Genomic DNA, 24,903 nt, shown 5'->3' with positions numbered 1-24,903 from the left:
TAGATCACAGAACCCAAAGCAAGATTTCAAACGCTCATCTCACAGGGTGGAAGAAGTTTTTTGTTTTGTTTTTTTTTGAATTTTTCTTTTCTCTTCTTTTCTTTTCTTTTTTTTTTTTTTTTCAGAAGACGTTTAATACACAGAAGTTTCAAGGCCCGGGTGGCAGATCGAGAAGGTGGTCATGCTTGGTCATAGCATATGGTAGTGTGAGCCACAGCGAGCTGCTTCTGATGGAGCAAAGGCATTGGGGAGACACTTCCTGGATGCTAAAGGATGCTATTTGCAAAAGACAGTGGACACAAATTCCTATAAGTGAATGTCAAAGCCTGCGCAGACAGGAGGTGATCTTCTGGTAGCAGAAAGGTGGCCATTAGGAAATGAAGAGCTTGAAACTGGGGGGGCTTAGAAAGGGAAAAAAATCAATGACCCCCCCAAATAAGTCACAGCCAATTACATCTCAGGATGAATCTTACCACCGAATTTACCTACGGAAAAGAATGGCTTAGCCTTGGAAGAAGAGCTAACTCATGGTTTTGGCAAAACACATGGTTTCAGCCAAACGAGGTGTGCCTGTGGCTTGAGGTTAAGGATAATTTAGACGTAACATGTGTGCACTTGTTTAACATCTCATTACCTAAAGGGGTTGTTAAAATATGGAGCTCAGGGCCTCCATCCCAAGAAACTCCCGGTGGAATTTAATCATCTGTATTTCTAACAAGGTCCCGAGACCAAAGTTTGAGAAGTGGTGGATCAGATACCAACTTCTAAGATTTTTTTTCTCCCTCCGGGACCCTTCTAGATCTATTTTTCTAGGACAAAGAAAAATACTGTAAACAAAAGAGCCAATATTTCAAGATAAATATTACTGTATAATTTGGAAGTACTTAATAAACATGAATGCAAGTGGTGGATAATCTCAGCCCTGGAATAAAACTCACTATGGAAAGCTAAGTGGTACTTTTAAGAATGAAAGGACATGGTTATACAGAAAGGTGCTTTTTATTTTTGTATTTTTGTTTTTTTGTTGTTGTTGCTTTCTAGGTCCACCCCTGCGGCATAGGGAAGTTCCCAGGCTAGGGGTCACATTGGAGCTGCAGTTGACTGTCTACACCATAGCCATAGCAATTGAAGGATCCGGGCCGCATCTATGAGCCACACCGCAGCTCACAGCAGCACCCTAACCACTGAGTGAGGCCAGAGCTGGAACCCAAATCCTCATGGATACCAGTTGGGTTTTTAACCCACAGAGCCACACTGGGAACTCCTGGTGCGAGTTATTTAAATAAGAGAAACCCTAGTCGCAAGTCACCCCGCCCTGAACGCATTCTCTAATTACCTGGACACAGTACGCACACCTGTGCACAATCCGTCTTTCACAAAATATAGACTGGGATTATTTACCGTCAAACAGTGGTGTTTTGAGTATCTAGTGTGTCGTAGCTGAAATGGAGAAGGGTGGAAGAGAAGAATACAAAAAAATTTTTATTTATTTATTTTTTTTTGCCATGCCCATGGCATGCAGAAGTTCCTGGGCCAGGAGTCGAACCCATGTCAGGCAGTGACCAGAGCCACAGCAGGGATAACGCTGAATCCTTCACCTGCTGCACCATGAGGAAGCTCCCCAAATTTTTTAAAATGCAAACAAGTCAGAGAAAATGATGGTGCAGAGGCAGAGCAACTGGAACGCTCTCGCATTACTGAATCAGGACCACTCTGGAAGGCTGGCGCTGTGTGCTCAGCTGAGCACAGACACGTCCTCCCACCCAGCAATTCCATTCCCACGTATTTTCAAAGGACCCGTGGCTCACCCTTCACTGCAGTCGTATTCCTAAGAGACCCAAGCATCCACCAAAGTGGCTGCACAGCAGAATTTCTCCTGCTTGGCACTACTGGTCTCGGGGGGCTGGTGATGCCTGGTTGTGGGGGCTGTCCTGTGGCTGGTGAGATGTTTAGCAGCACCCCTGGCCTCTACTCTCTATCTACATGCCACAGCACCCCTTGCCCCCTCCTGGCCAAGCTGTGAAAACCAAAAATGTCTCCGGATATTGTCAAAATGTCCCCTGGGGAGCGAAATCGTCCCCAGCCAGCCCCAACACGTCACATATCGTCTCTCTACACAGCAGTGAGAATACAGTAGAAGTGCCTGCAACAACAACAACAAAATGGAATTTCATAAAGAGAACATGGAGCCAAAAAAAAAAAAAAAAAAGGCAGACAGAAAAAGCACCTGCTGGTAGGGATGGAGGGGATAGTTACACAGGTAGTTGGAGAAGCCCCAACAGAGGATAAAAGATAGAAGGGAAGCCCAGGGAACTTGGGGAGATCACAGCTACGTTAACCATTGCTCAAGAAAGCCACGAGAGGAGTTCCCGTCGTGGCGCAGTGGTTAACGAATCCGACTAGGAACCATGAGGTTGCGGGTTCGGTCCCTGGCCTTGCTCAGTGGGTTAACGATCCGGCGTTGCCGTGAGCTCTGGTGTAGGTTACAGACGCGGCTCGGATCCTGTGTTGCTGTGGCTCTGGCGTAGGCCAGTGGCTACAGCTCCGATTCGACCCCTAGCCTGGAAACCTCCATATGCCACGGGAGCGGCCCAAGAAATGGCAAAAAGACAAAAAAAAAAAAAAAAGCCACGAGAACGAAGCAGGCTGGCTGCATGAGATATGCCTTAGGTCACTCAGTGAAAGGGAAAATGAGACCTGCATTCAAGTTCAGCGAGACAATGATCCTTAGGACCAAGAACAGGAGTTTAAGGGACAGATGAGATTCCAAAGTAGGTGACCCTCCTTATACAGAAACCTGGAATGAGTCAGTGTATTTTAGCAGGTGTTACTGCCCTTCTGCTGATTTGAATAAGCACCACCACCATCCTAGTTTGACCTTATAGGGTCAAATACTCTCTTACCGGATGCGAAGGAGGAGCTAATGACATAAGCCTGACGTCTGTTTGGAAAGGAGAAAGAGGAAGAGGCGGTCTTTCCCCCCCCCCCCCCCCCCCCCCCCCCCGCCGCCTTTCCTTGGGTGATGAAACTGTAGCCCACCAGATCCGGGGGACAGAGCCTTCTCGCCTCCCCGCTTGCATCTCTCCCAAGTGTCTTATCTTTTTTTTTGTTTGTTTGTTTGTTTTTGTTTTTTTTGTCTTTTGTTGTTGTTGTTGCTATTTCTTGGGCCGCTCCCTCGGCATATGGAGGTTCCCAGGCTAGGGGTTGAATCGGAGCTATAGCCACTGGCCTACGCCAGAGCCACAGCAACTCAGGATCCGAGCCGAGTCTGCAACCTACACCACAGCTCACGGCAACGCCGGATCCTTAACCCACTGAGCAAGGCCAGGGACCGAACCCGCAACCTCATGGTTCCTAGTCGGATTCGTTAACCACTGCGCCACGACGGGAACTCTGCAAGTGTCTTATCTTAATAAATCCATCTCTTGCCTATCACTTTGTCTCTCACTGAGTTCCTGCTGCGCTGAGGCACAAAGAACCTGAACTTAGCCCAAATACCGGGTGAGTGATTCTGACTTAAAAACCGGAGGTTCAAGTCCCAATCTGGCTTTTGGCTTGGTTCGCGTCCTGGCACGTGGGTTCAAGTCCCAGTCTGGGTTCTGGCTGCGTTCAAGTCATAAGCCTTGTCAGTTTCAATGCTATGTGTTTCTGTTTTAATAAAGGACAAAAACAAGTGAAAGTATCAATGCTGTGAGACCTCAAAGCTGTGACTGGGAAGCGGGTCATGTTAGGTGACTTGATGCTGGTTACGGGGCTGTGTCTAGTTTGAAACTGCATCAAGCTGAACTCATGATAAACGGTTCTCTGTTACATAACATCTCATCAGAAATGAATGAATAAATGAATAAAATGAGTCAAAGTCCTTCTCGCAGAAATACTCTTCCAAGAGAGTGGGGATCACGCATCTTCCTGGAAGAACTAGTACTTAGGGTTCTCACTTATCACATACTTGGCGGTATCCACATACCAGAGCCCACGGCAGGCTCCTTCACCCCGACCCAACCGCCTTTCCCATGCCCTCCAAAAAAGGAGCCAAGAGAAAACAGAACAGGAGGTCCAAACTCAATGACCCCTTGTGCTCCTCAGCACAAAACCGAGTGCCAGCCTTAAGGCACTTGTGATCTAGTGAGATAAGGATGGAGGGAAAATCCGAACTAACAAGCAGAATGTCTGCTAAGGATTAAGGATCCTGGGTTGTCACTGCTGTGGCCACATGCCATCTTCGCATGGCGTGGGTGCAGCCAAGAAACAAAGCATGACAAAACAAAACAAACAACAACAATTTTTTTAAAAGCAGGGCACCAAGAGGTGTGAATGACACAGCTGATAGCCAGCATCAGTGGCTGTCACCCCCATGTGCTCAATGAGGAAATGCTGAGTCTCAACTCAGGTCACTGGTCTCCCAGTGACCTCCCAGCCCAGGGTCACTGTGCCAGGAGCACAGACCCAGGACTCAGAGACGAGCAGCTTTGCTCCAAGCTCTTGCTGTCAGCCACGGTGCCAACCCGAGCCCTTCTAGCAGGCCCAGGGACATCTCAGTGTCAGCCCCCAGCTCTGCATCATGGAAGAAACACCAGAACTAAGGAGAGCTAGGTGCACTGTCACTAAGACACATGAATTTCTTTCTCCAATGTTCCTTTTGCTTTTTCTTCCTTCCTTTCTTTTTTTGCTTTGCTTTCTAGGGCCACCCCTGCGGCATATGGATCTTCCCTGGCTAGGGGTCCAATCAGAGCTGCAGCTGCTGGCCTGTACTACAGCCACAAGCCACGCCAGATCCAAGCCGCGTCTGCAACCTGCATCACAGCTCACGGCAACGCCGGATCCTTAACCCACTGAGCGAGGCCAGGGATTGAACCCGTGTCCTCATGGATACTGGTTGGATTCATTTCTGCTGCACCACGATGGGAACTTTCCTGTTTTTCTTTTTCTCACTTTCAATCCAGAATGCACCAGGGGCCTGAGGCACTCTGAAATTTCTTTTCCTTTCCTTCCAACTTCTTTATTGCTCATAAAACCATGTGGACAAATCCTTTCCTCTCGGTTCATAGGTTCCTGCTATAATTGACTTCTAATTCCACCTCTCCAGCCCCTCTTTAGGGAATTGCATTTCTGCAGGTTCTGGCCTGATCCAGGGGAATACCTGACTCCAAGCTGAACTGGATTTTTGAGGCCGGATCCTTGAATTAATAATTCACCAGGCCTGAAAAGACTCTGAGCGGCCAAGCCCCTGTGAACCACACCTCTCACTTCTCTTTTTGCAGAGAGCAATTCCCCGATTTTCATGTAGGTTATCACTTCGTGCTCACAACCACTGTGTGAAGTAGCACAATTCTTATCCTGATTTTGCAGATGAGCCGGTGAGACTTAGAAAGATCCAGCACACGACCGAAGGTCATGAAATCAGGTAGCAATTAGAGCCGAACTCTGAATTGATGTTTTTATATAGCTCACTGTCTCCCAAGGCAAATGGAGTTCTAATGGTATCAAAATTCATTCCAAGCTCCTTCTGTCTTCTGGGGGCCAAGGCTACAGGCAGAGGAAGTGGCACCAGGATGTCCTGGGGCCAGGACTTCAGCTAAGCACCACGGACAAGCCTGATTACATGGAGTGTGATGGAGAAAATAAGCGAACACACCTGGGTTGATGGGAGTCAGGTCCCTCACTGGGGGGGTCAGGGAGGTGGGGGGAAGAATAAAGGAATAAAGCCTTTGTTGTTGGGCTGGAACTGGAGAACATGTCAATTTGTGGGCTTTAACATATAGATAGATAGATGGGCATTCCCCTCGTGGCGCAGTGGTTAACGAATCCATCTAGGAACCATGAGGTTGCGGGTTCGATCCCTGGCCTCGCTTAGTGGGTTAGGGATCCGGCGTTGCCGTGAGCTGTGGTGTAGGTTGCAGACGTGGCTCGAATCCCGAGTTGCTGTGGCTCTGGCGTAGGCTGGCGGCTACAGCTCTGATTCAACCCCTAGCCTGGGAACCTCCATATGACGCGGGAAGCAAAAAGACAAAAAAAAAAAAAAAAAAAAAAAAAAAAAGATAGATGGATGATAGGGAGTTGGCTTGACTGATATAGATATACAGATATGTAGATAGATGTGTGTGTGTGTGTGTGTGTGTGTGTGAAGCGAGTATGAGATAATGTGTGAATGAGGTGGCGTATGTGTTTCAGGATGCTCCTGGGTGAGTGTGTATGTGTGTGTCACGTGTATACAGACATTGTGTGAACACATACGTATATATTTCTTTTCCTGGATCTGACCCCTGAAAGGGCATAGAAGTTATAATGCCCTTGAGTGCCCAGTGTTTGGGATCTAAACACCAACCTATACTAAATAGAACCAGGGTTCTCTGGAGGAAGTGGCAGACGCCAGCACTGGGGCAGGTTCAGTACAAGATCAGCTTGGAAGGCGTCCTGGGGCCAGAAAGTAAGGGGGTGCTCGAAGAACGACGGCGAGGTGTTGAAGGGACCCCCTTGAAGGGGCCCCCTCGGGCCAAGTCTAGGACAATTTGAGTAGCAAGAAAAGTCAAACTAGGAGTGGACTGTAGCCCACCGGCTAAAATGGGAATCCTTGCTCAGAGGAATATGAATAAACACATGCATGGGGAGAAGAGAAGGCTGAACGTTATAAATGAATGTCAACTCATCCATCGAGAAGCCTGGAGCTGGCAACCCAAACGATGATAGAGTCGGATAAGACCCATCAGTGGGGAGTTCTCGTTGTGGCTCAGTGGGTTAAGAATGCAACACAGTGTCTGTGAGGATGTGGGTTCTATTCCTAGCCTTGCTCAGTGGGTCATAGATCCGGTGTTGCCAAAACTTGTGGTGTAGGTCACAGATGCAGCTCGGATCTGTGGCTGTGGCTGTGGCGTAGGTGGGTCACTGCACCTCTGATTCAGCCCCTGGCCGGGGAACTTCCAGGTGCCACAGATGTAGCCGTAAAAAGCAAAGGAGAAGAGGAACCACTGGTGGGTGTAAAACTGAGACCAGTGGGTGGTACGACTGGGGCCGGAACGTTTGAAGGACAGGATAGTGACATAGTTGCAGTTTCTCCCCACAAAGTATTTATCATGTGCTTAGTAATAAATTCCAAATACTTACAGATTTACTTTACAGCGGAGAAACTTGGCAGGCACCACCCTAACCAAGGGTCAATGCTAACATCGCGGCCATCAAAAGAAATCAACCTTTCAGGTTTCCACAGTCCTACTTCTCTGATATCTTTGCCTAAAAGGTATCACTTGAAACCATTCATAAGGCAACATCAGACCTGCACTTTCCAAAATGATAAGATCTTGAAAGACTCAGACTGAGAAATTGTTCTAAGTTGGAGGGGATGTGACAGCTAAGTGTAGCTTGAGATCCTTACTCTAGATTTATGAAGGCCATTACTATTACTATTACTTATTAATTAATTTATTTATTTTGCTGTTCAGGGCCACACCTTAACGTGGAGGTTCCCAGGCTCGGAGTCTCATAGCAGCTACAGCTGCCAGCCTACACCACAGCCACAGCCATAGCAACGCAGGATCCGAGCCGCATCTGCGACCTACACCACAGCTCACAGCAACGCCAGATCCTTAACCCACTGAGGGAGGCCGGGGATTGAACCCGCAACCTCATGGCTCCTAGTCGGGTTGGTTTCCGCTGCGCCACGAGGGGAACGCCTGGCCATTATTATTCTAACCGGTGATCGTGGAATAGTGTCTGTGGATTAAAGAGTAAAAAAACTGTAGCTCTGGAGGGAGAGCGTCTTTGTTAGAAAATATATTTTGATGTAGTCAGAGGTAATTTGCAAATGGTTTAGGAAAAATGCAAATGAGGGAGGGAGAGGGTGCCGACAGGATGCAGGAAAGAAGGAATAAGGCAAATGTGCTACAGGTCGGGGAGTGAGTGAAGGGTAGAGGAGAGCCCTTCACACTATTTATAAAGTACATGGGTATTATGTGTAGTTATTGTGAATTTGGATGAAAATAAAAGCTTAAAAACTCATTAAGACCTTAAAACATTTTCTAGATATTCAAGGCGTAGTGAATCACAAAGGACATAACTTAAGCCACAGGAAGGTCTAAAAAGCGGACTGATGGATTAGACTGATTGTGAATTACGGCATCAAATACATCGAGGTTAAGTCATTTTACCTTCTAAAGCCTCAGTTGTCTCATCCATGCATTTGAGATAATAATCTCGACCTCCTCCAGAGGAGTTCCGTGAGGTGTTGTGACTTAATCAAGAGAAGCATCCATATAAAGTCTTTTTGCTTTCTCTTTTCTTTTTTCCATTCTTTCTTTCTTTTTTTTAAGGGCTGCACTTGCAGCACGTGGAAGTTCCCGGGCTAGCGGTCGAATGGGAGCTGTATCTGGGACCTACATATGCCACAGCTTGTGGCAAGGCCGGATCCTTAACCCGCTGAGTGAGGCCAGGGATCGAACCTGCATCCTCGGAGAGACAACGTCAGGTCCTTAACCTGCTGAGCCACAGCGGGAACTCCTCTGCTCTCTCCTTGAGAAAACATTTGTTCTCTAGAATCTCTTCTTTAGATAAAAAAATTTATGTTCCCTGCATGGGCAAAACTGTACCAACATTGGAGCCTAGAGTCTAGGTCGTGGAAATTGCCCGTCTGTAGAATTAACATAGGGCGATAATTCTGCCTAAAGATCACAACTGGAATCAACTGTTGCCCACCCTTCCTGACTCAATGGAAACTTCGTCCCTCTGAGACTTTGAAGTCGGGTTTTTGTGTGGGGTGGTATATTAAGGAAGTGGTTTTCAACAGTTTTCAGGCCACCAAGAAAAACAGTCATTTGTCTGGCACCCGTTTAAAAAAAAAATGGTCAAAGTTCTCTCATCCACGTCTGGTCAAGGGGTTCCAGAGGTCCTGGGCCTTGTGTGTCACACAGGCTGCCAGAATCAATATGTAGCCAATTGGCAACCACTCCCGGCAGAGCAGCTGGCACGGACCCTGCTGGCAAAACAGCTCCCAAAGAGCAAGAAGAACAATAAGGAAGGAGGTGCCCTTCCAGGAAACGGTGTGGGGACCGAGTAAAACCACGCCATACACTTGGGGGAAAGTGTAGGTTTCTGGCTGCTAGAAAAGTGAGTTCTAGCTGCAGTCAGGAAGAGGCTATGCTGGGCCCTCCGACCTTCAGAGCAAGTCCAGGCTTCTGTTCTCAGACTCCACGTCTGGTCAAGAGTGACCTCTTGCTGCAATTCATTTTATTCCCAATCCTTTCTTGCTCTTAATTTCAGTATTTCATTTCCCCTCTCATGGCTTTCTCTTGGCGACGCCCACGGCATGCAGAAGTTTCTGGGCCAGGGATCGTACCTGCGCCACAGCAGGGGCAATGCTGGATCCTTAACTGCTAAGCCACCAGGGAAGTCCCATCCCCTCCCGTCTTAACCTTCCCTTTTATGGCTTTGAAGCTAAAAAGCCAAAGCCCACACCTAGCTTCTGCGGATTCACAAGACTGAAGCCCTTGGAGTCTAAGAGAGCAGGACTGAGCCCTGTAAAGTCACAAAGAGCAGCTGGAAAAAACAGCTGCATGTAGCTCAGGCTTTGAATGGAAAATGCCACCAGGGTGGTTGACTTACCTTCCATAAAAATTGTTCAGATGTTTTACCAGGACCAAAAGGAGGTTAGTCAGGATTGCAAAGATTATAGGAATTCGCAGTTCACTTTCTCCTAATAAGGCGAAAAGCAGGAGCACACGCTTATGAATCCTCGGCCTTTAAAACAAATGGTTTCGAAACCCCGTCAGACACTGCCCTGCATCTGTCAACCTCCCTAACACCAGAAATAGAATTTGAAACAGCAAAGCGGGGAACAACCCCCTGTGCTAAGAGTCGAGGTGGGCAAGCAGAACCATCGCACAGATCAGTGGGCACACCCACCCACGGGGAACGCAGCCCGGGGCACTTCCTGCGAACTGGAGGAGACAAAGCAAAAGCCACAAAAAACACTAACCAGGACTCTGGCACAAAGCCTTCGTCTCGCTGTTGAAGAGCTGGGAGGAAAAGGCCATGCCTAGGCGAGAGAGAGCGAACCAGGTTATTTTAGCACCGGCACTGGAGCCAGGAGATTCTTCAGAGGAGGAGCAACAATGGTTTGAATAAAACCAAAGAAAGGGGTCACATCTCAATCACGACCTATCAGGACAGCAGCTTGATTAAACGGGTTCTTACTTCTGTTTTTTTTTTTTTTTTTTTTTTTTTTTGCTATTTCTTTGGGCCGCTTCTGCGGCATATGGAGGTTCCCAGGCTAGGGGTCGAATCGGAGCTGTAGCCACCGGCCTACGCCAGAGCCACAGCAACACGCGATCCGAGCCTCGTCTGCAACCTACACCACAGCTCACGGCAACGCCAGATCGTTAACCCACTGAGCAAGGGCGGGGACCGAACCCGCAACCTCATGGTTCCTAGTCGGATTCGTTAACCACTGCGCCACGACGGGAACTCCTCTTACTTCTGTTTTAAGGGAGTCTTAGCTAGTTGCTTCGTCAGAGGATTCAGGAGGCAGAAGAAACCTGAATTAACATTTTAGCCATGCAGTGTGTCCTTAATGCAACGTTGGGCAATTTCATCTTTTTTTTTTTTTTTTTTTGGCTTTTTAGGGCCACGTCTACAGCATATGGAGATTCCCAGGCTAGGGGTTGAATTGGAGCTGCAGTTGCCAGCCTATGTCACAGCCACAGCAACGCAGGATCCAAGCCTTGTCTGTGACCTACACCAGAGCTCACAGCAACACTGGATCCTTAAGCCACTGAGCAGGGCCAAGGATTGAACCCGCATCCTCTCGGATCCTCGTTGGGTTCCTTCCCACTGAGCCATGAGAGGAACTCCTCATCTTTTAATCCACCCCACCTTCAAAATAAACTTAGGTGTCTTGACCTTGCCTCGTAATGAGCTGGGTGTCCTTGGGAAAGTGACACAAACTCCCCATACCTCAGTTTCCACATCTGTAAAATCGACAATAAAAACAGTACCGAGACTAAAAGCAATAATATCCCACAGGCACTCAGTCCCCTTCTAAGAAGCCAGATCAAAGGCCAACAGGCACATGAAAAGATGTTCAACATGAGTGCTCATTAGGGAAATGCAAATCAAACCACAGGAGATACCACCGCACACCCACTAGAATGGGCAAAGTGAAAAAAGGTAGGCAAAGAGGAGTGTTGGCGAGGATGCCAAGGATTTGGAAGCCTCACACGCTGCTCGCAAGGTGCTGCACCTGCAGTGGAAGCCAGCCTGACCGTTCTTCAAAATGTTAAACACAGAATTACTGCATGGACCAGCAGTCTCACTGGGAGAAATGAAAACACGGGTCCGTAGAAGGACCCCCCCAGGCCTGTTCAGAGCAGCGTTATTCAGAACGGCCCCAAGGTGGCAACAGCTCAGATGTCCATCGGCGGATGAATGGGTACACAAAACGTGCTCTAGCCACATAGCAGGTAACAATCACCTGTATAAAGGAGTGAAGTGCAGATGCACGCGGCAGCATGGATGAGCCTCAAAAGCGTTGCACGAAGCGGAAGGAGCCAGCTATGAAAAAACATAGCTACGGCTGGATTTCTATGAGATGTCCAGAAAATGCAAATCGACACAGACGGGAAAACAGAGGGCGGGTTTTGGAAATGGAAAGTGGTTGTCAGTGGGCGTGAGCTCTTTTGGAGGTGATAAAACTAAATTGGGGTCATTGGCGATACACCTGTAAATATACTCAAAATCACTGAAGGGCACACTCGAAACAGGTGAATTTACGATATGTGAGTTTGATACCTGAGTGACATACCTCAGTTCTGTGGTGTGTAAATTATCCCTCCATAAAGCTGTTAACTGAGAAGAAAAGGTGGCAGTTTGTCCAGGGCCTGACTTCAGCAAGGACACGTGGGACGGTGACTGTCTCCTTCTGTAGCCACTACAACCTGCGTTGCTTGTAGGCTGTCAGCCATTTGGACAGTAGAAGACTTACGAGTCTGCATAAAGCGACATCACATTCATCTTATGGGAGCAACACTGGTGAATCGAATTCAGTCTGGCCTCCAGCTCGGTGAGGGCTGAGACTCACAAAGTTAGAAACCTCACTCTGACCGTTCAAGACTCTGTATTCTGTCTGTCTCCACAGCTACTGAAACAACAACAAACCCTAGGAAGAAGATAAAGGTTACCAGGGAGAAAAAAAGCTTACCAGGGAGCACAGAGGACAAACATTCACTTTGCCCGGGGGGTGGTGGGTGCTCAGAGCTCAGTATAGCTCAGCAGAGCCCTCAGAGATAATCAGAATTGCTCCAGGCACAGAGAAGCCTAGAGGAAAAACTGGAATAAGGGCGGAGGGATCTGTGTGGGGCTTAGCTATTATACAAGGAATTCAACTAGGAGGGAGATAAAGCACTTTAACTACATTTTTTGGATTTTGGGGGGCTGTGCCCTTGGCATGAAAAAGTTCCTGGGCCAAGGATCCAACTTGTGCCATAGCAGTGACAATGCTAGGTCCTTAACCGCTAGGCCACTGGGGAACTCTCATTTTCAGGATTTTTTTCTTTTCTTTTTCTCTCTCTCTTTCTCTTCCTTTCTTTTCTTTCTTTCAGGCTGCACCTTCGGCATATAGAGTCCAGGCTGGGGGATGAATTGGAGCTGTAGCGGCTGGCCTACACCACAGCCATAGCAATGCCAGATCCGAGCCTGCCTCATGGCAATGCTGGTTCCTTAACCCACTAAGCAGGGCCAGGGATCAAACCTGCGTCTTCATAGTTACTAGTCAGATTTGTTTCTGATGAGCCACGATAGGAACTCCTTTCTGGATATTTTAAATCAAAGTCTTTCAGGGTCAAAATGACTGGCAAATTCCTTCACCTTATAGACGTTATAGACCTGAACTAAAATGTCAACCCTTCAAATGCATAAAAATGGTCATGTATGCTGACCTCAGCAGTCACAGGACTACTAACCACAGACCCACCGCACCCCCCAAGTCTTCCGACACACTTAACACAAGTGGCAGAGACATCTGCCCTTTGGCAAAGGAAGTGGGGCGCAGGACTCACCCCCTCCTGGGGGTGGCGGGGGAGGGCACTTCAAAGCTGAATTAGAACTGAAAGTCACCAAACTTTTCGCAAAACTGAAGAATTTCCTTCGTTTGTAGAAAACATTATATTGAAGAAGCAGAATAGGATTCTTTTCTCTCCCGTTCACTTTGTTCCTCCTTCAGCATTTACTGGAACCCCACAGAAGGATGAAGCTGGCCAAGAGTCGAGGTCCTGGTGCCCACCATTCAGTGCACCTGCTGAATTTGGGGGTGCAGGGGGCAGGTGGGGGCAGGGAGGCGGGGTGGAGGGGGACCCAGATCCACACGCACAGTTAAGATGACACAGACGTGACTCTAGGACAGAAGCGAGAAGTCGAGAAGTCGAGAAGTCGTGTGGGTGGGGAGGGCGGCTGCCTCTGCGAGAGGGGAAGGAGCCGAGAAGCTTCTCTGAGGAAGTGACATTTCAAGGAGAGAGGAAACCAGAGTGAGCAGCCAGAGGAAAGAGCATTTCAGAATGAGGGGCCAGCACAAGAAAGGGCCCGGCAATCGCCAGACCCATCTAGATGACAGAAGCTTGGCACAGGCACAGGCTCTCAACTGGTCACAGGAGGCCACGGCCTAATAAGAGGGAAGGAATCCAGCTGCTTAAGACTTAACTCCTGGAACTATTGCCTTTGGAATGGAGAAGCCATGAGATCCTGCTGTGTAGCACTGGGAACTATATCTAAAAGAATGTATACATGTAGGTGGGACTGAGTCCCCTTGCTGTAGACAAATGACAGAACACTGTAAACCAGTTATAATGGAAAAAATAAAAATCACTATCAAAAAAAAAAAGACAACTCCTGGGATGTTGCTAAGAAAAGGAACAGCTGAGGGGTAGCCTCTGGGCCTCATACTCAGTTTCTAGCAAAAGAAAAAAATAAATAAAATAACAAAAAAAAATTATCCCTGCAAACTTCAAAGCCAAATATTCACGTTTGGGGTTTTTTTGTGTTTGTTTTCTCCTTTTTTCCTTTTTAGGGCCACACCTACAGCAGATGGAGGTTCCCGGGCTAGGGGTCGCATTGGAGGGGAGCTGCCAGCCTACACCACAGCCACAGCCACGCCCGATCCGAGCCGCATCTATGACCTCTGCTGCAGCTTATAGTAACACCAGATCCTTAACCCACGGATCAAGGCCAGCGACTGATCCTGCATCCTCGCGGATACTAGTCGGGTTCTTAACCCCATGAGCCACAGTAGGAACTCCGAAATATTCATGTTTTTGAATGAATACTCAAAAATCAGCCTCTCAGACGCGCATCTGTTCCTGTCTCTTTTCCCGTCGGTACCAGTACCATGTGTACTGGCCAATCCTTCCCACAGTTTGACGAGGGGATGTTCTGATGACCAATCAGGCTCAGAGAAATTGGGCATCTTGCCCTGAACGACACAGATGGCAGGTGGCAGGGCTCGGACGGTCTGCTCTTAAGTCCCACCCGCAAATAGGGAGCCACCATCTGACTCAACAGAGCAAACAGTTCCTTGCTGAGATCATTTATGCCAAATACTCTACAGTAGCTTAACCTGAAATGCATTGTAACCGGTGACCGCTGGTTTTAGTTCAGTTGGGCCTAACGCCTATTAGTTTTTTGTTTTGTTTTTTTTTTTCTCATCCATCTACTTTTACAGTTTGGGGGGCTCTTTTTTTTTTTTTTTTGGTCTTTTTTGGGAAGCAACCTCAGCATGTGGAAGTTCCCAGGCTAGGGGCTGAATCAGCAGCAGCCGCTGGCCTACACCACAGCCACAGCAACACAGGATCCGAGCTGCATCTGCGACCTATACCACAGCTCATGGCAACACCGGCTCTTTCACCCACTGATCTGGGTCAGGGGTTGAACCCACATCCTCATGGATACTAGTTGGGTCTGTTATTGCTGAGCCACAATGGGAACTCCTACTTTTAGGGGTTATTTTTGGTAGGAAAATTAGGATAAGTCACCATAGGAAGAAATATTCCTGAATATTAAATATTAACATTTTCATTCAATTAGAGAAATTTGAATTTCGATTTGACATGTAAAAAAGTCTTTACTGAAACATAATTGACATGCAGCAGTGTATTAGTTTAAGGTGCACAGCAAAATGATTGGACTTAGGTTCATCAAGAATGATGACCACGGTAAGTTTAGTATAGAGCCATCGTCTTATATAGACACAAAAGGAAAAGAAAAAAATACTTTTTGCTCATGTTGAGAATTTGTAGGACTTACTCTTTTAACAACTTTCATACATAATCTACAGCATGCTGGAGTTCCCGTCATGGTAGAGCAGAAACGAATCCGACTAGAAACCATGAGGTTGCGGGTTCGATCCCTGGCCTCGCTCAGTGGGTTAAGGATCCAGCGTTGCCGTGACCTGCGGTGTAGGTCACAGATGTGGCTCAGATTTGATGTTGCTATGGCTGTGGTGCAGGCCGGCAGCTATAGCTCTGATTTGACCCTTAGTCTGGGAATCTCCATATGCCACAGGTGCAGCCCTAAAAAGAAAAAAAACAAAACATACAGTGTGCTAATCATATTAATTATGATATAGATTACACCCCTAATACTTATTTATCTTATAACTGAAAGTTTGTACCTTTTCTGCTTCCTTTATCATCTCCCCTCCCCTCCCCCAACCCCGTAATCTGATCTATCTCTGAGTTTGTTTTTGAAGAATAATTGCCCTACCACCCCCTGTTAGTTCCTGTTGCCCAATATGGTGATTTGCCATTTCTGTACATGTCAAAATAATCTCCAGATAAGTCTAATCACCATCTATCCCCACACAAAGATGTTAGAATAATTACTGACTTTATTCCCCACACTGGGTATTTCATACCCGTGACATTTCTTTTATAACTGGGAGTTTGTACCTCTTCATCTCCCTCACCTATTTCTCTCCTACCCCCCGCCCTGTCCCCTCTGGCGACCACTTGTTTGTTCTCTGTATCTACGACTCTGTGTGCGCTTTGTTCTTTTTTCGATTCCATATTATCATGGTATTTGACTAGTTTTATTTAGCTTAATACCCTCTAGGTTGACCCATGTTGTCAGAAATGACAAGATTCCATTCTTCTTTCTGGCTGAGTAATATTCCTGTGTGTGTGTGTGTGTGTGTGTGTGTGTGTGTGTGTGTGTGTGTGTGTGTACTTAAGTTGTTTCCATATCTTGGCTATTATAAATAATGCAGGAATCACAACTACAGATGTGATAAATTCATTTGAGTAATTAAAAAAATGAAAAAAAAAATAATGCAGCAGTCAACACAGGAGAGAGATCCATATATGTTTTTGAGTTAGTCTTTTTGTTTTCTTTGGATAAGAACCCAGCCGTGGGCTTGCTGGATTGTATGGTAATTCTATTTTACATGTTTTGAGGAGACACTATTTCCTTTGGCGGGGGTGGGGGGGTACCCCCTGACTCTGAGTGGAGGTTCCCCGGCCAGGGAGCCAACCAGCACCACAGGGGTGACAACGCTGGGTCCTTAACCGGCTGAGCCATCAGGGAAGTCTCAGATGGTATTTCCTTGAAAGGAAAATCACAAGCATCTCAACTCGCTGATTTCCTTTCCCGTGCAATTGGCAAAAATCGGTATTTCTAACAGATGTAAAAACAGATTGTTCAAACTAATAAGAAAACGTATGGCTGAATTTCCTTCCCCTGCAAGTCTGCCCATATACCTAGTGGTCCCAGCAGCCCTGTGAGGATACCGCACTTGAGAAACATAAATGCCCTCTGGGGGCAGCACGGTGCCAGCCAAACCCCTGGCTTGACTGAGATCTGCTCTTCCCTGCATCGCTCACGGTTTCAGCGCCTGGCACCTCAGCAGTGCATCTGCACCTGTAAAGGGACTAAAGCCAGTAGCCAGCCTCTAACAATAATGACAGAGGCCAGCATGGACTCTACAGCAGAAACACAACACGCCCCCCTTTTCAAGGGCGCAGGGGACCGTGTGTGACAGGGCCTAACAGCAGGGCTGGTCCACAGGCTGATTCCAGGGGGCAGGGGGTGGGGGGGGGGCAAATAGAATCTGTCTTCCAAAGGCCATGATCTCCAATTTTCTTCTCTCAGATGCCTTGGCATTCCTTTCCCCTCCCATCTCCAACAAAACCTGCTCTCAGGTTTTTTTTTTTTTTTTTTTTCCAGAAAGAGGAAAGAGGAAAGCCTCTTTTCTCAGACATTAATATGAATTTGAAATAAGCTCCTACTGAATCATATTCGAAATATTCCTTTGTAGCCAGTGGGGCTGAAGCCATTGGTCAGTTTTGACATCCCTGAATCCAAGGAGCGCGTGACGAATGAAGCAAAGCCACTTGAAGTCCCTCCCCCAGGCAGAACCATGCAGCCCAGAGGGGCCCAGGACCCCAAACTCAGAAGCAAAATCGGAGGCCATGACCTTGCACCTCTAGCCTATAAAAGGGTCTCTTGCCCAACTGCAAACCATCCACAGCTGAGTTAGTCATGAACCACCAAAGGTTGCCATCTTGTTGGGAACTGGATTTAAGAAGAAGTGGGCAATAAAAAAATAAAAATAAAATTGAAAAAAGAGCATATCACACTAAAGACAGTCACATTAAAAAAAAAAAAAGAAAAGAAAAGAAAAAAGAAAAGAAAGAAGTGGGAAATAGCCTGTGATGGTCTATGTGGGAAAAGATCTGAAAAAAGAACGGATGTGTGTGGAGTTCCCGTCATGGCACAGGGGAAATGAATCCAACTATTAACCATGAGGTTGCGGGTTCGATCCCTGGCCTCGCTCAGTGGGTTGAGGATCTGGTGTTGCCATGAGCTGTGGTGTAGGTCACAGATGCAGCTCAGATCCTGCGTTGCTGTGGCTGTGGTGGAGGCTGGCGGCTGCAGCTCCGATTCAACCTCTAGCCTGGGAACCTCCATATGCTGCAGGTGTGGCCCTAAAAAAAAGAATGGGTGTGTGTACACGTATAACCGAATCACTTTGTTGTGCAGCAGAAATGATCAGGTTGTAAATCAACTCTACTTCCATACAACATAAGAAGTGGCCCATGCAGGAATCCTCACCTTCTGAGAGCCTTCCAGAGGAACTGCCGCCTCTGGAGGGACTTACTATGTATTAGGGGACCACTTTGTTTGTTTGTTTGTTTTGTTGTTTTTTTCTTTTTAGGCCTGTACCTAAGGCATATGGAAGTTTCCAGGCTAGGAGTCTAATCGGAGCTGTAGCTGCCAGCCTACACCACAGCTGCCACAGCCACGTGGGATCTCAGCCGCATCTGCAACCTACACCACAGCTCATGGCAACGCTGGACCCTTAACCCACTCAGTGAGGCCAGGGATCGAACCCACATCCTCATGGATGTTAGTCTGGGTTTGTTACCGATGTGCCACCACGGGAACTCTAGGGGACCACATTTTTGTCTTGTGTTTTAAACCACATGACCCTGCTACCCTGGCCACACTGGCCCTGAGCTGCCTGGGGCCTCGAAGAAGGGCAGGCAGCGTGTCCGCAGAGAGGTCAGCTGCAGCCTGGGAAGAGAACCGGGATGCTCGGTGTTCGGCGACTACACAACCCCCAGCAAAGGTCTCAGGAGGAGTTCCCTGGTGGGGCGGAGGGTTAAGGATCCAGCATTGTCCCTGTTGTGGTTCGGGTCACTGCTGTGGCTGTGGGTTCAATCCCTGGCCTGGGAACTTCCACATGTGTGGGCGCAGCAAAAAAAAAAAAAAAGAAAGAAAGAAAGAATGAGAAGATTTTCTAGGAATGAACATCTGAAAGAAAGACAGCAGAACTATGGCTCACAGAGCAGCCCAGAATCTGGCCACATGAGGGGAAGACACTGAAAGCAGAAGCCAGGGGGCCCGCCCGCAAACGGAGGCTCTGAAGCAGAGGTGAGACTTTTCAGATAAGGTAAGAGCAGAGTCCGCAGAGCCGCAGAAGCAGAGGTAAAGGCGCGAGGCATGAGTGTGAACAATTTCTCCATGTTACTAGGAGCAGCCCCACGTACAAGAGGTAGTCGGGGCCTATTGGGTTCAATAAAACCCATGATTTAAATTCATTTGACCTGTTAATTTTCGTTTCTTTAATGTGGCCAGTAGAAGATGGAAAATTATGCTACTGGCTCCCACTGATGGGGTGTGCTAACTCCATCAGGTCATTTCTCTCTCTCTCTCTCTCTTTTTTTTCTGGCTGCACCCACAGCAAGTGGAAATTCCTGGGCCAAGAATCAAACTCACACCCCAGCTGTGACCAGCGCTGTGATAATGTCAGGCCCTTAACCTGCTGAGCCACAAGGGAACTCCATCAGGTCATTTCTTCCATGAGATCTTTTTTCCCCTTGGCCTATTACTTCCTTGAGAAGTCTTTTTTTTTTTTTTTCTTTTTTGCCTTTTTTTTAGGACCAAAGAACTTCCTGTGGCATATGTTAGTTCCCAGGCTAGGGGTCGAATCGGAGCTGCAACCACAGCCACGACAATGCCAGATCCAAGCCGCATCTTCGAACTACACTGCAGCTTGCGGCAACACAGGATCCTTAACCCACGGAGGGAGGCCAGGGATTGAACTGGCATCCTCATGGATACTAGTTGGGTTCTTAACCTGCTGAGCCATAACGGGAACTCCTAGAACAATCTTAAATCTCCAACACAAACAACCAACGAACTCACACCAGCTAAGAAGACCCCTGAAAACAGAAATGACCCAGATTTTCACATTGGGAGGAACAGTTAAACAAGACAGACACCAAAAAATTGCTAGTTCCCTCACCTCCTCAGGACTAAGCCATACACTCAGGCCTGCGCCAGGTCCTGCAAGAGTTGGCTGGACCAGTGAAGGGCCCCTGGCCTCTGGCAAGGATCCTCCTTACCCATAACCCAGAAAGGAGTTCAAGGATTCACTCGTAAGTTTCTGAAAGGTGTGGGGCGATCCCTTTGTTTTCCATTGTGTTTCTGACCTGTAACAGCTGATCTTTACCAGAGGTGTAAAAATCCGGTTCCAAGAGATAAATTGGGTTGAGAAGTCAATGCTTCTGTTCAATAACCTGATTAGAATTGTCAGTTAGAACCCAGGACCCCAGAGTGGAAGAGACTCCCAGGCCACCTTGTCCAACACGTGAGAAATGAGTTCCCTCTACAGCACTTCTCCAGCCTTCGCTTCTGCACATCCCTTTGGCTTGCTCATCACGAGGAATCCCCAGGTGGACAGCTTGTTCGATTTCCCCCCAGCTGACCCTGGATTCTTCTTTCAAAACTACAGAGTTGGTTCTATTTCTGTCTCGGGAGCAAACATTTCAATGACGGAATGCAGTGATCCCTCTTCTAGTCTTTTTCAGACTGAATATCCTTTTGTTTATCTTGGTTCTTTCTAAAGCGAAAGGAAAGGGGATCTGGCCTTTTGACCCTTGCGGCTGCTCTCTTGGGAATCGGCTTTGTCAATGTCTTCCCTTAAGTTCGGTGCCCAGATGGGAACGGGCTACATCATCCTCGGTCCAAGCACCACGTAGGAGGGAAGCAGGGCTTCGACCTCCCTGATTCTGGCACCACAGTTTCGTACACACAGTACCATACACTCCCTCATGTCATCCTCTTGAGCCCTGATTTTTTTTCTTTTTCTTTTCTTTTCTTTTTTCTTTCTTTCTTTCTTTTCTTTTTCTTTTTTTTTTTTTTGACCATAATCTCTGCCAAGAGAGGTCATTTTATTTATTTATTTATTTATTTATTTATTTATTTATTTATTTGCTTTTTAGGGCCACGCCTGCAGCAGATGGAGGTTCCTAGGCTGGGGGTGGAATAGGAGCTGCCACTGCCGGCCGCAGCCACAGCCGCAGCCACAGCCACGCAGGATCCAAGGCGCGTCTGCAACTTACACCACAGTTCACAGCAATGCTGGATCCTTAACCCACTGAGCAGGGCCAGGGATTGAAACTGAATCCTCATGGATACTAGTCAGGTTCCTAACCTGCTGAGACCCAGTGGGAACTCCCATTTTATTTCATTTTTATTTAAAAATTTTTTTATTGGCATACACTTTATTTACAATGTTGCGTTAGTTTCTGGTGTACAGCAAAGTGATTCATCTGTATCTAGATAGATAGATAGATAGATAGATAGATAGATAGATAGATAGATGATAGACAGACACAGATATAGAGATGTATAGATTTTTTTCAGATTCTTTTCCAGATTCTTTTCCATGAACAAAGATACTGAGTGTAGTTCTCTGTCCTGTACAGTAGGGCCTTATCCTGACTTCTTTCATCTCTACATTACCCTTTCCTGCTCTGGGAAAACCACAGCTTTAAAAAGCAATCTAAGTCTAGGAAGCTTTGTACAGCAACATCAAAAACAAGCATCCACAATGCTTCACAGCCCAAGCTGTTCCTGAGAATTTCCTGGAGGCTGAACAAATACTGAAGCCCACATCCACCCAGGAAGTCAGGAAATGTATTTTTAACAGCTCCAGGCGACTATAATATGCATCAGGGGTTGAACCACTAAATCTCAAGAAACCATGACCCCGACGCCCGTGTGGGTCCAACTTACTTTTCCTTTGAACTGTGAATCTGGATTTTTATTTCGAATTGAACTAGCAGAAGCGAACTGGTTCCCTATAAACAACGCGGGGTCATTCAAGTCATTTGAGAGGTGGAGTTCATCAGGGAACAACTGAGACCTAATTGAAAATCAACTTAAAAGAACATCAAGCTTAGGCAACCTGGTTTATCATTGGCATGTTCGCTCCCTAGCTGGGTAATTGGCGCATGGCACGCAAACACACTGAAGTTTCATTGTCTATAAAATAAAGGTCTAGGAGTCTTTAAGATGCTCTAAATTTCAGATTCAATTCCCGGAAAGAACCGTCAAAGGAAATTTGAAAGTTGAAAGTCGTATCCTGCTCTCCTTTTGAAAGCATGTGAATTTAGCTATGGGAGTTTCACAGAAGCAAAAGTATCATTACACATGTGCAAATGGCCTCTCAAATTTAATTTATATTATTTATTCCTGATTTTATTTTATTTTATTTTTATTTCATGGCCACACGGCGGCATATGGAAGTTCCTGGGCCAGGGATCAAATCTGAGTCATAGCTGCAACCTATGCCGAAGGGATGCGGATCGAACCCACAGCCTCTGCAGTGATCCGAGCTGCTACGGTCACATTCTTTACCCATTTACCCACCGCACCATGGCCTTCTATTCCTGATTTTAAACGCCATCCCATTGAAAGGAGAACTGGGTTTAATTTTCCCTTTGCACAGCCAGTGTTCCCTCAGTGCCTCGCCATGTCTCAAGACTACAGCACGTACTCGAAGTGCGTCTATGGGCTCAGAAAGACAGCTTGGTGTATCAGCAAAATCAAACCACACAGTCAGTCTCTACCTTGGCCCTGCTAACCGCCGCACCTCCGTTTCCTCATCAGTAAAATGAAGCTGAGCTATATCGCCCACCTTGTGAATAGAGTTACTGTAAAAATGGTTTAAGGGCTGCATATTTAGCATATGAACATTCCCAGGCTAGGGTTCGAATCCGAGATGCAGCTGCCGGCCGACACCACAGCCACAGCCACGCCAGATACTTAACCTGCTGAGCGAGCCAGGGATTGAGCCTGCGTCCTCATGGATGCTGGCTGGGTTTGTTACTGCTGAGCCACAACTAGAATTCCTATAAAGTTTTTTTTTTTTTAAATGAACATTTGAAACTGTAAAGATCTTTAAAACGTTACATTTTTTTTTTTCTTTTTAGGGCCGCACCTGCGGCATATGGAGGTTCCCAGGCTAGGGGTCCAATCGGAGCTACAGCTGCTGGCCTACACCACAGCCACAGCAACACGGGATCTGAGCCGAGACTGACCTACACCACAGCTCACAGCAACGCTGGATCCTTAACCCACTGAGCGAAGCCAGGGATCGAACCTGCCGCCTCATGGATGCTCGTCAGATCCATTTCTGCTGTGCCACAGCGGGAACTCCCTACAATATTCATTTTAAACGAGTTCTCAGCAGTTTCTTCCGTATAGGCCGCGCAATGTTGATTCATTCATAAAAACCAAAATAGAGAGACAGCCATACCTGGAATCCTATTGAGTGTCACCCAGAAGTGTTCGTCAGGACTGTAGGTGTCCCTGGACCAGGACAGCAAGTCAATCGCCTGCTGGTCTTGGAGCACAAAGTTGGCGAAGTTCCTCGTGAGGGCCACGTAGGCAGTGCCAAAATAAATGGTCATGTTGTGAGGCGGTGGGGTTTTCAATTTCGTTGTTTTAATCACGAAGGAATTTTTTTCGCTCAGGTGCTCCCGGTGGACGTATCTCGTCCGTCCAATGGCGTGAGCGGGGGGCAGCACCCCCGGGGTGATGTTTTTCCCTTTAAATCCCTTCAGATACTGAACGATCTCCCTGTTGGTTTTCAGGGGGAAGTCCTGCCCGCAGGTGTTGATGGCGTACTTCCACGGGACCGCCGAGGCCGCCAGATCCTTGATGCAGTTGAGGTCCGCCTGGAGCCTGGAAATCCCGCCGTAGACCACGGGCTCCGTCTTGGAAGCCAGGAAGGCATTCGGGAAGCAGCTCAGGAGGTGCTTCACTGCATCTTTGAATTCAGTGGTGGCTTTCGCATCCACGTGGACACAGTAGACATTTTGGGGCATGTAAACCGCCCTGAAGAGCCTCTCAAAGGTGCCAAAGTCTTTGTGGATGGTCATCACATACGCCAAAGGGAAGCCGGCCTCTTCTTCCGAGAGTGTTTCTGTGATGTAGTGACTTTGAGCCATGTACTTGTAACAGGTCGTTTCATGGAGGGTCATTTTCAGGGCATTCTCTGTTGTGTAAAAAACCTTCCCCTTAAAAATCTGCTGACAGGCTTCTGCCAACAGTGATGCATTGGCCAAGGATGCTCGAAAGACATTTTTTCTCGGCCACAACTTGTTATTGTAAATGAATACGCAAATCAGGACGGTGACAAGAGATACACAAAAAAGACCGTGCTTCCAAGAGCCCATCCTTCCAAACCAGGAAATGAGTAAACAAACCCTCTGGAGATCCGCTCAGCCCGTGGATATATTTAACTTACATTTTCTCCAGCATCCACGGCCGTGGTCTTGGCAGATGCCCTTCTGATCGGCTGCTCCGTGACTTTCCAGGGGACCGTGGCCGTCCTCCTTCTGTCTTCCTTCCTTCTTCATTGGCCGCCGAGTTGCATTTCCACTTTGCTTTGACACCACGTTTCTGAAGCCACTCTTCTGGATTTGCTTTGCTCCGTCCCGCCTCTAACCTGCCACCTGTTTCTACACAAAAACACGTTGCCTCCGGGAGCTTCTGACTCCAACAGGTCTGCTGTTCCCCTCAGGAAAATCGCCAAGGGGTGAAGCCACCATTCTGCAAGTCACTGCTCTGAGACTTTAACCCCAGCCTCTTCTCCTGCCCAGAAGAGTGGCCCCTGTGTCAGCTCTCCAACTTCCTATTAATCATTGCGTTCAACCGACTGCGTTTGTTTGCTTAAACGGCGCTGCCAAGTTAAAAGCGTCAGTTCTAAGCATGTGAACATTGCCTGGAGAGAGAGTCTGTCAATAAATATTTAGTGCTTAAAAATTAATCGCTTAACCTTGTCTTTTTCCACACACGCCCCTCCCCTCCACCCCGGGTTGGCCGCCTGTGCTATAAAGCGCAGCATATGACTGGCTGTTGAGCCAGATTCTTTCCAGCACTTAATCTTTCTCTGCTATAAGTGAAGGTCCTTAGAAAGGCACGTTAGCAAGCCCACCTCACCATCTAACTTACTACATCATTATGAATAAAGGCTAATTAAAAAAAAAGCCACCCCCCCAAAAAAAACCCCAAACCCTAAAAGCCCATTAGCACCCACATAGAGGCTAAGGCTGAAGTTAGTGACTGTCCACTTTATTT

At 47.4% G+C, this 24,903-nt stretch overlaps 1 protein-coding gene and 1 long non-coding RNA gene across 2 annotated transcripts in view; one reads left to right on the top strand and one right to left on the bottom strand.

Annotated features, from left to right (window-relative positions):
• LOC100152566 (N-acetyllactosaminide beta-1,6-N-acetylglucosaminyl-transferase) overlaps window positions 1–24,400 on the bottom strand; it is a 93,780-nt gene extending 69,380 nt beyond the window's left edge. Inside the window, exon 1 of the mRNA XM_084967359.1 lies at window positions 23,078–24,400. Coding sequence (XP_084823485.1) covers window positions 23,078–23,999 — 922 coding nt within the window. The 5' untranslated portion in view covers window positions 24,000–24,400. The remainder of the gene's footprint in view (window positions 1–23,077) is intronic.
• LOC146401172 (uncharacterized) lies at window positions 57–4,814 on the top strand. The gene is made up of 2 exons (XR_014809582.1): window positions 57–2,374; window positions 3,401–4,814. It is a non-coding gene; the product is annotated as an uncharacterized LOC146401172 (long non-coding RNA).
• Window positions 24,401–24,903: the final 503 nt, after the last annotated feature.

Source organism: Sus scrofa, chromosome 7 (genome assembly GCF_054392235.1).
Source record: "Sus scrofa isolate SSC_HxYL_T2T_F1_AM1 chromosome 7, Sscrofa_HxYL_maternal_Yorkshire_Landrace_v2.0, whole genome shotgun sequence".
NCBI classification, from domain to species: Eukaryota; Metazoa; Chordata; class Mammalia; order Artiodactyla; family Suidae; genus Sus; species Sus scrofa.
The sequence above is the reverse complement of the archived record's forward strand: the minus strand, read 5'-3'. Positions and strand labels throughout refer to the sequence as shown.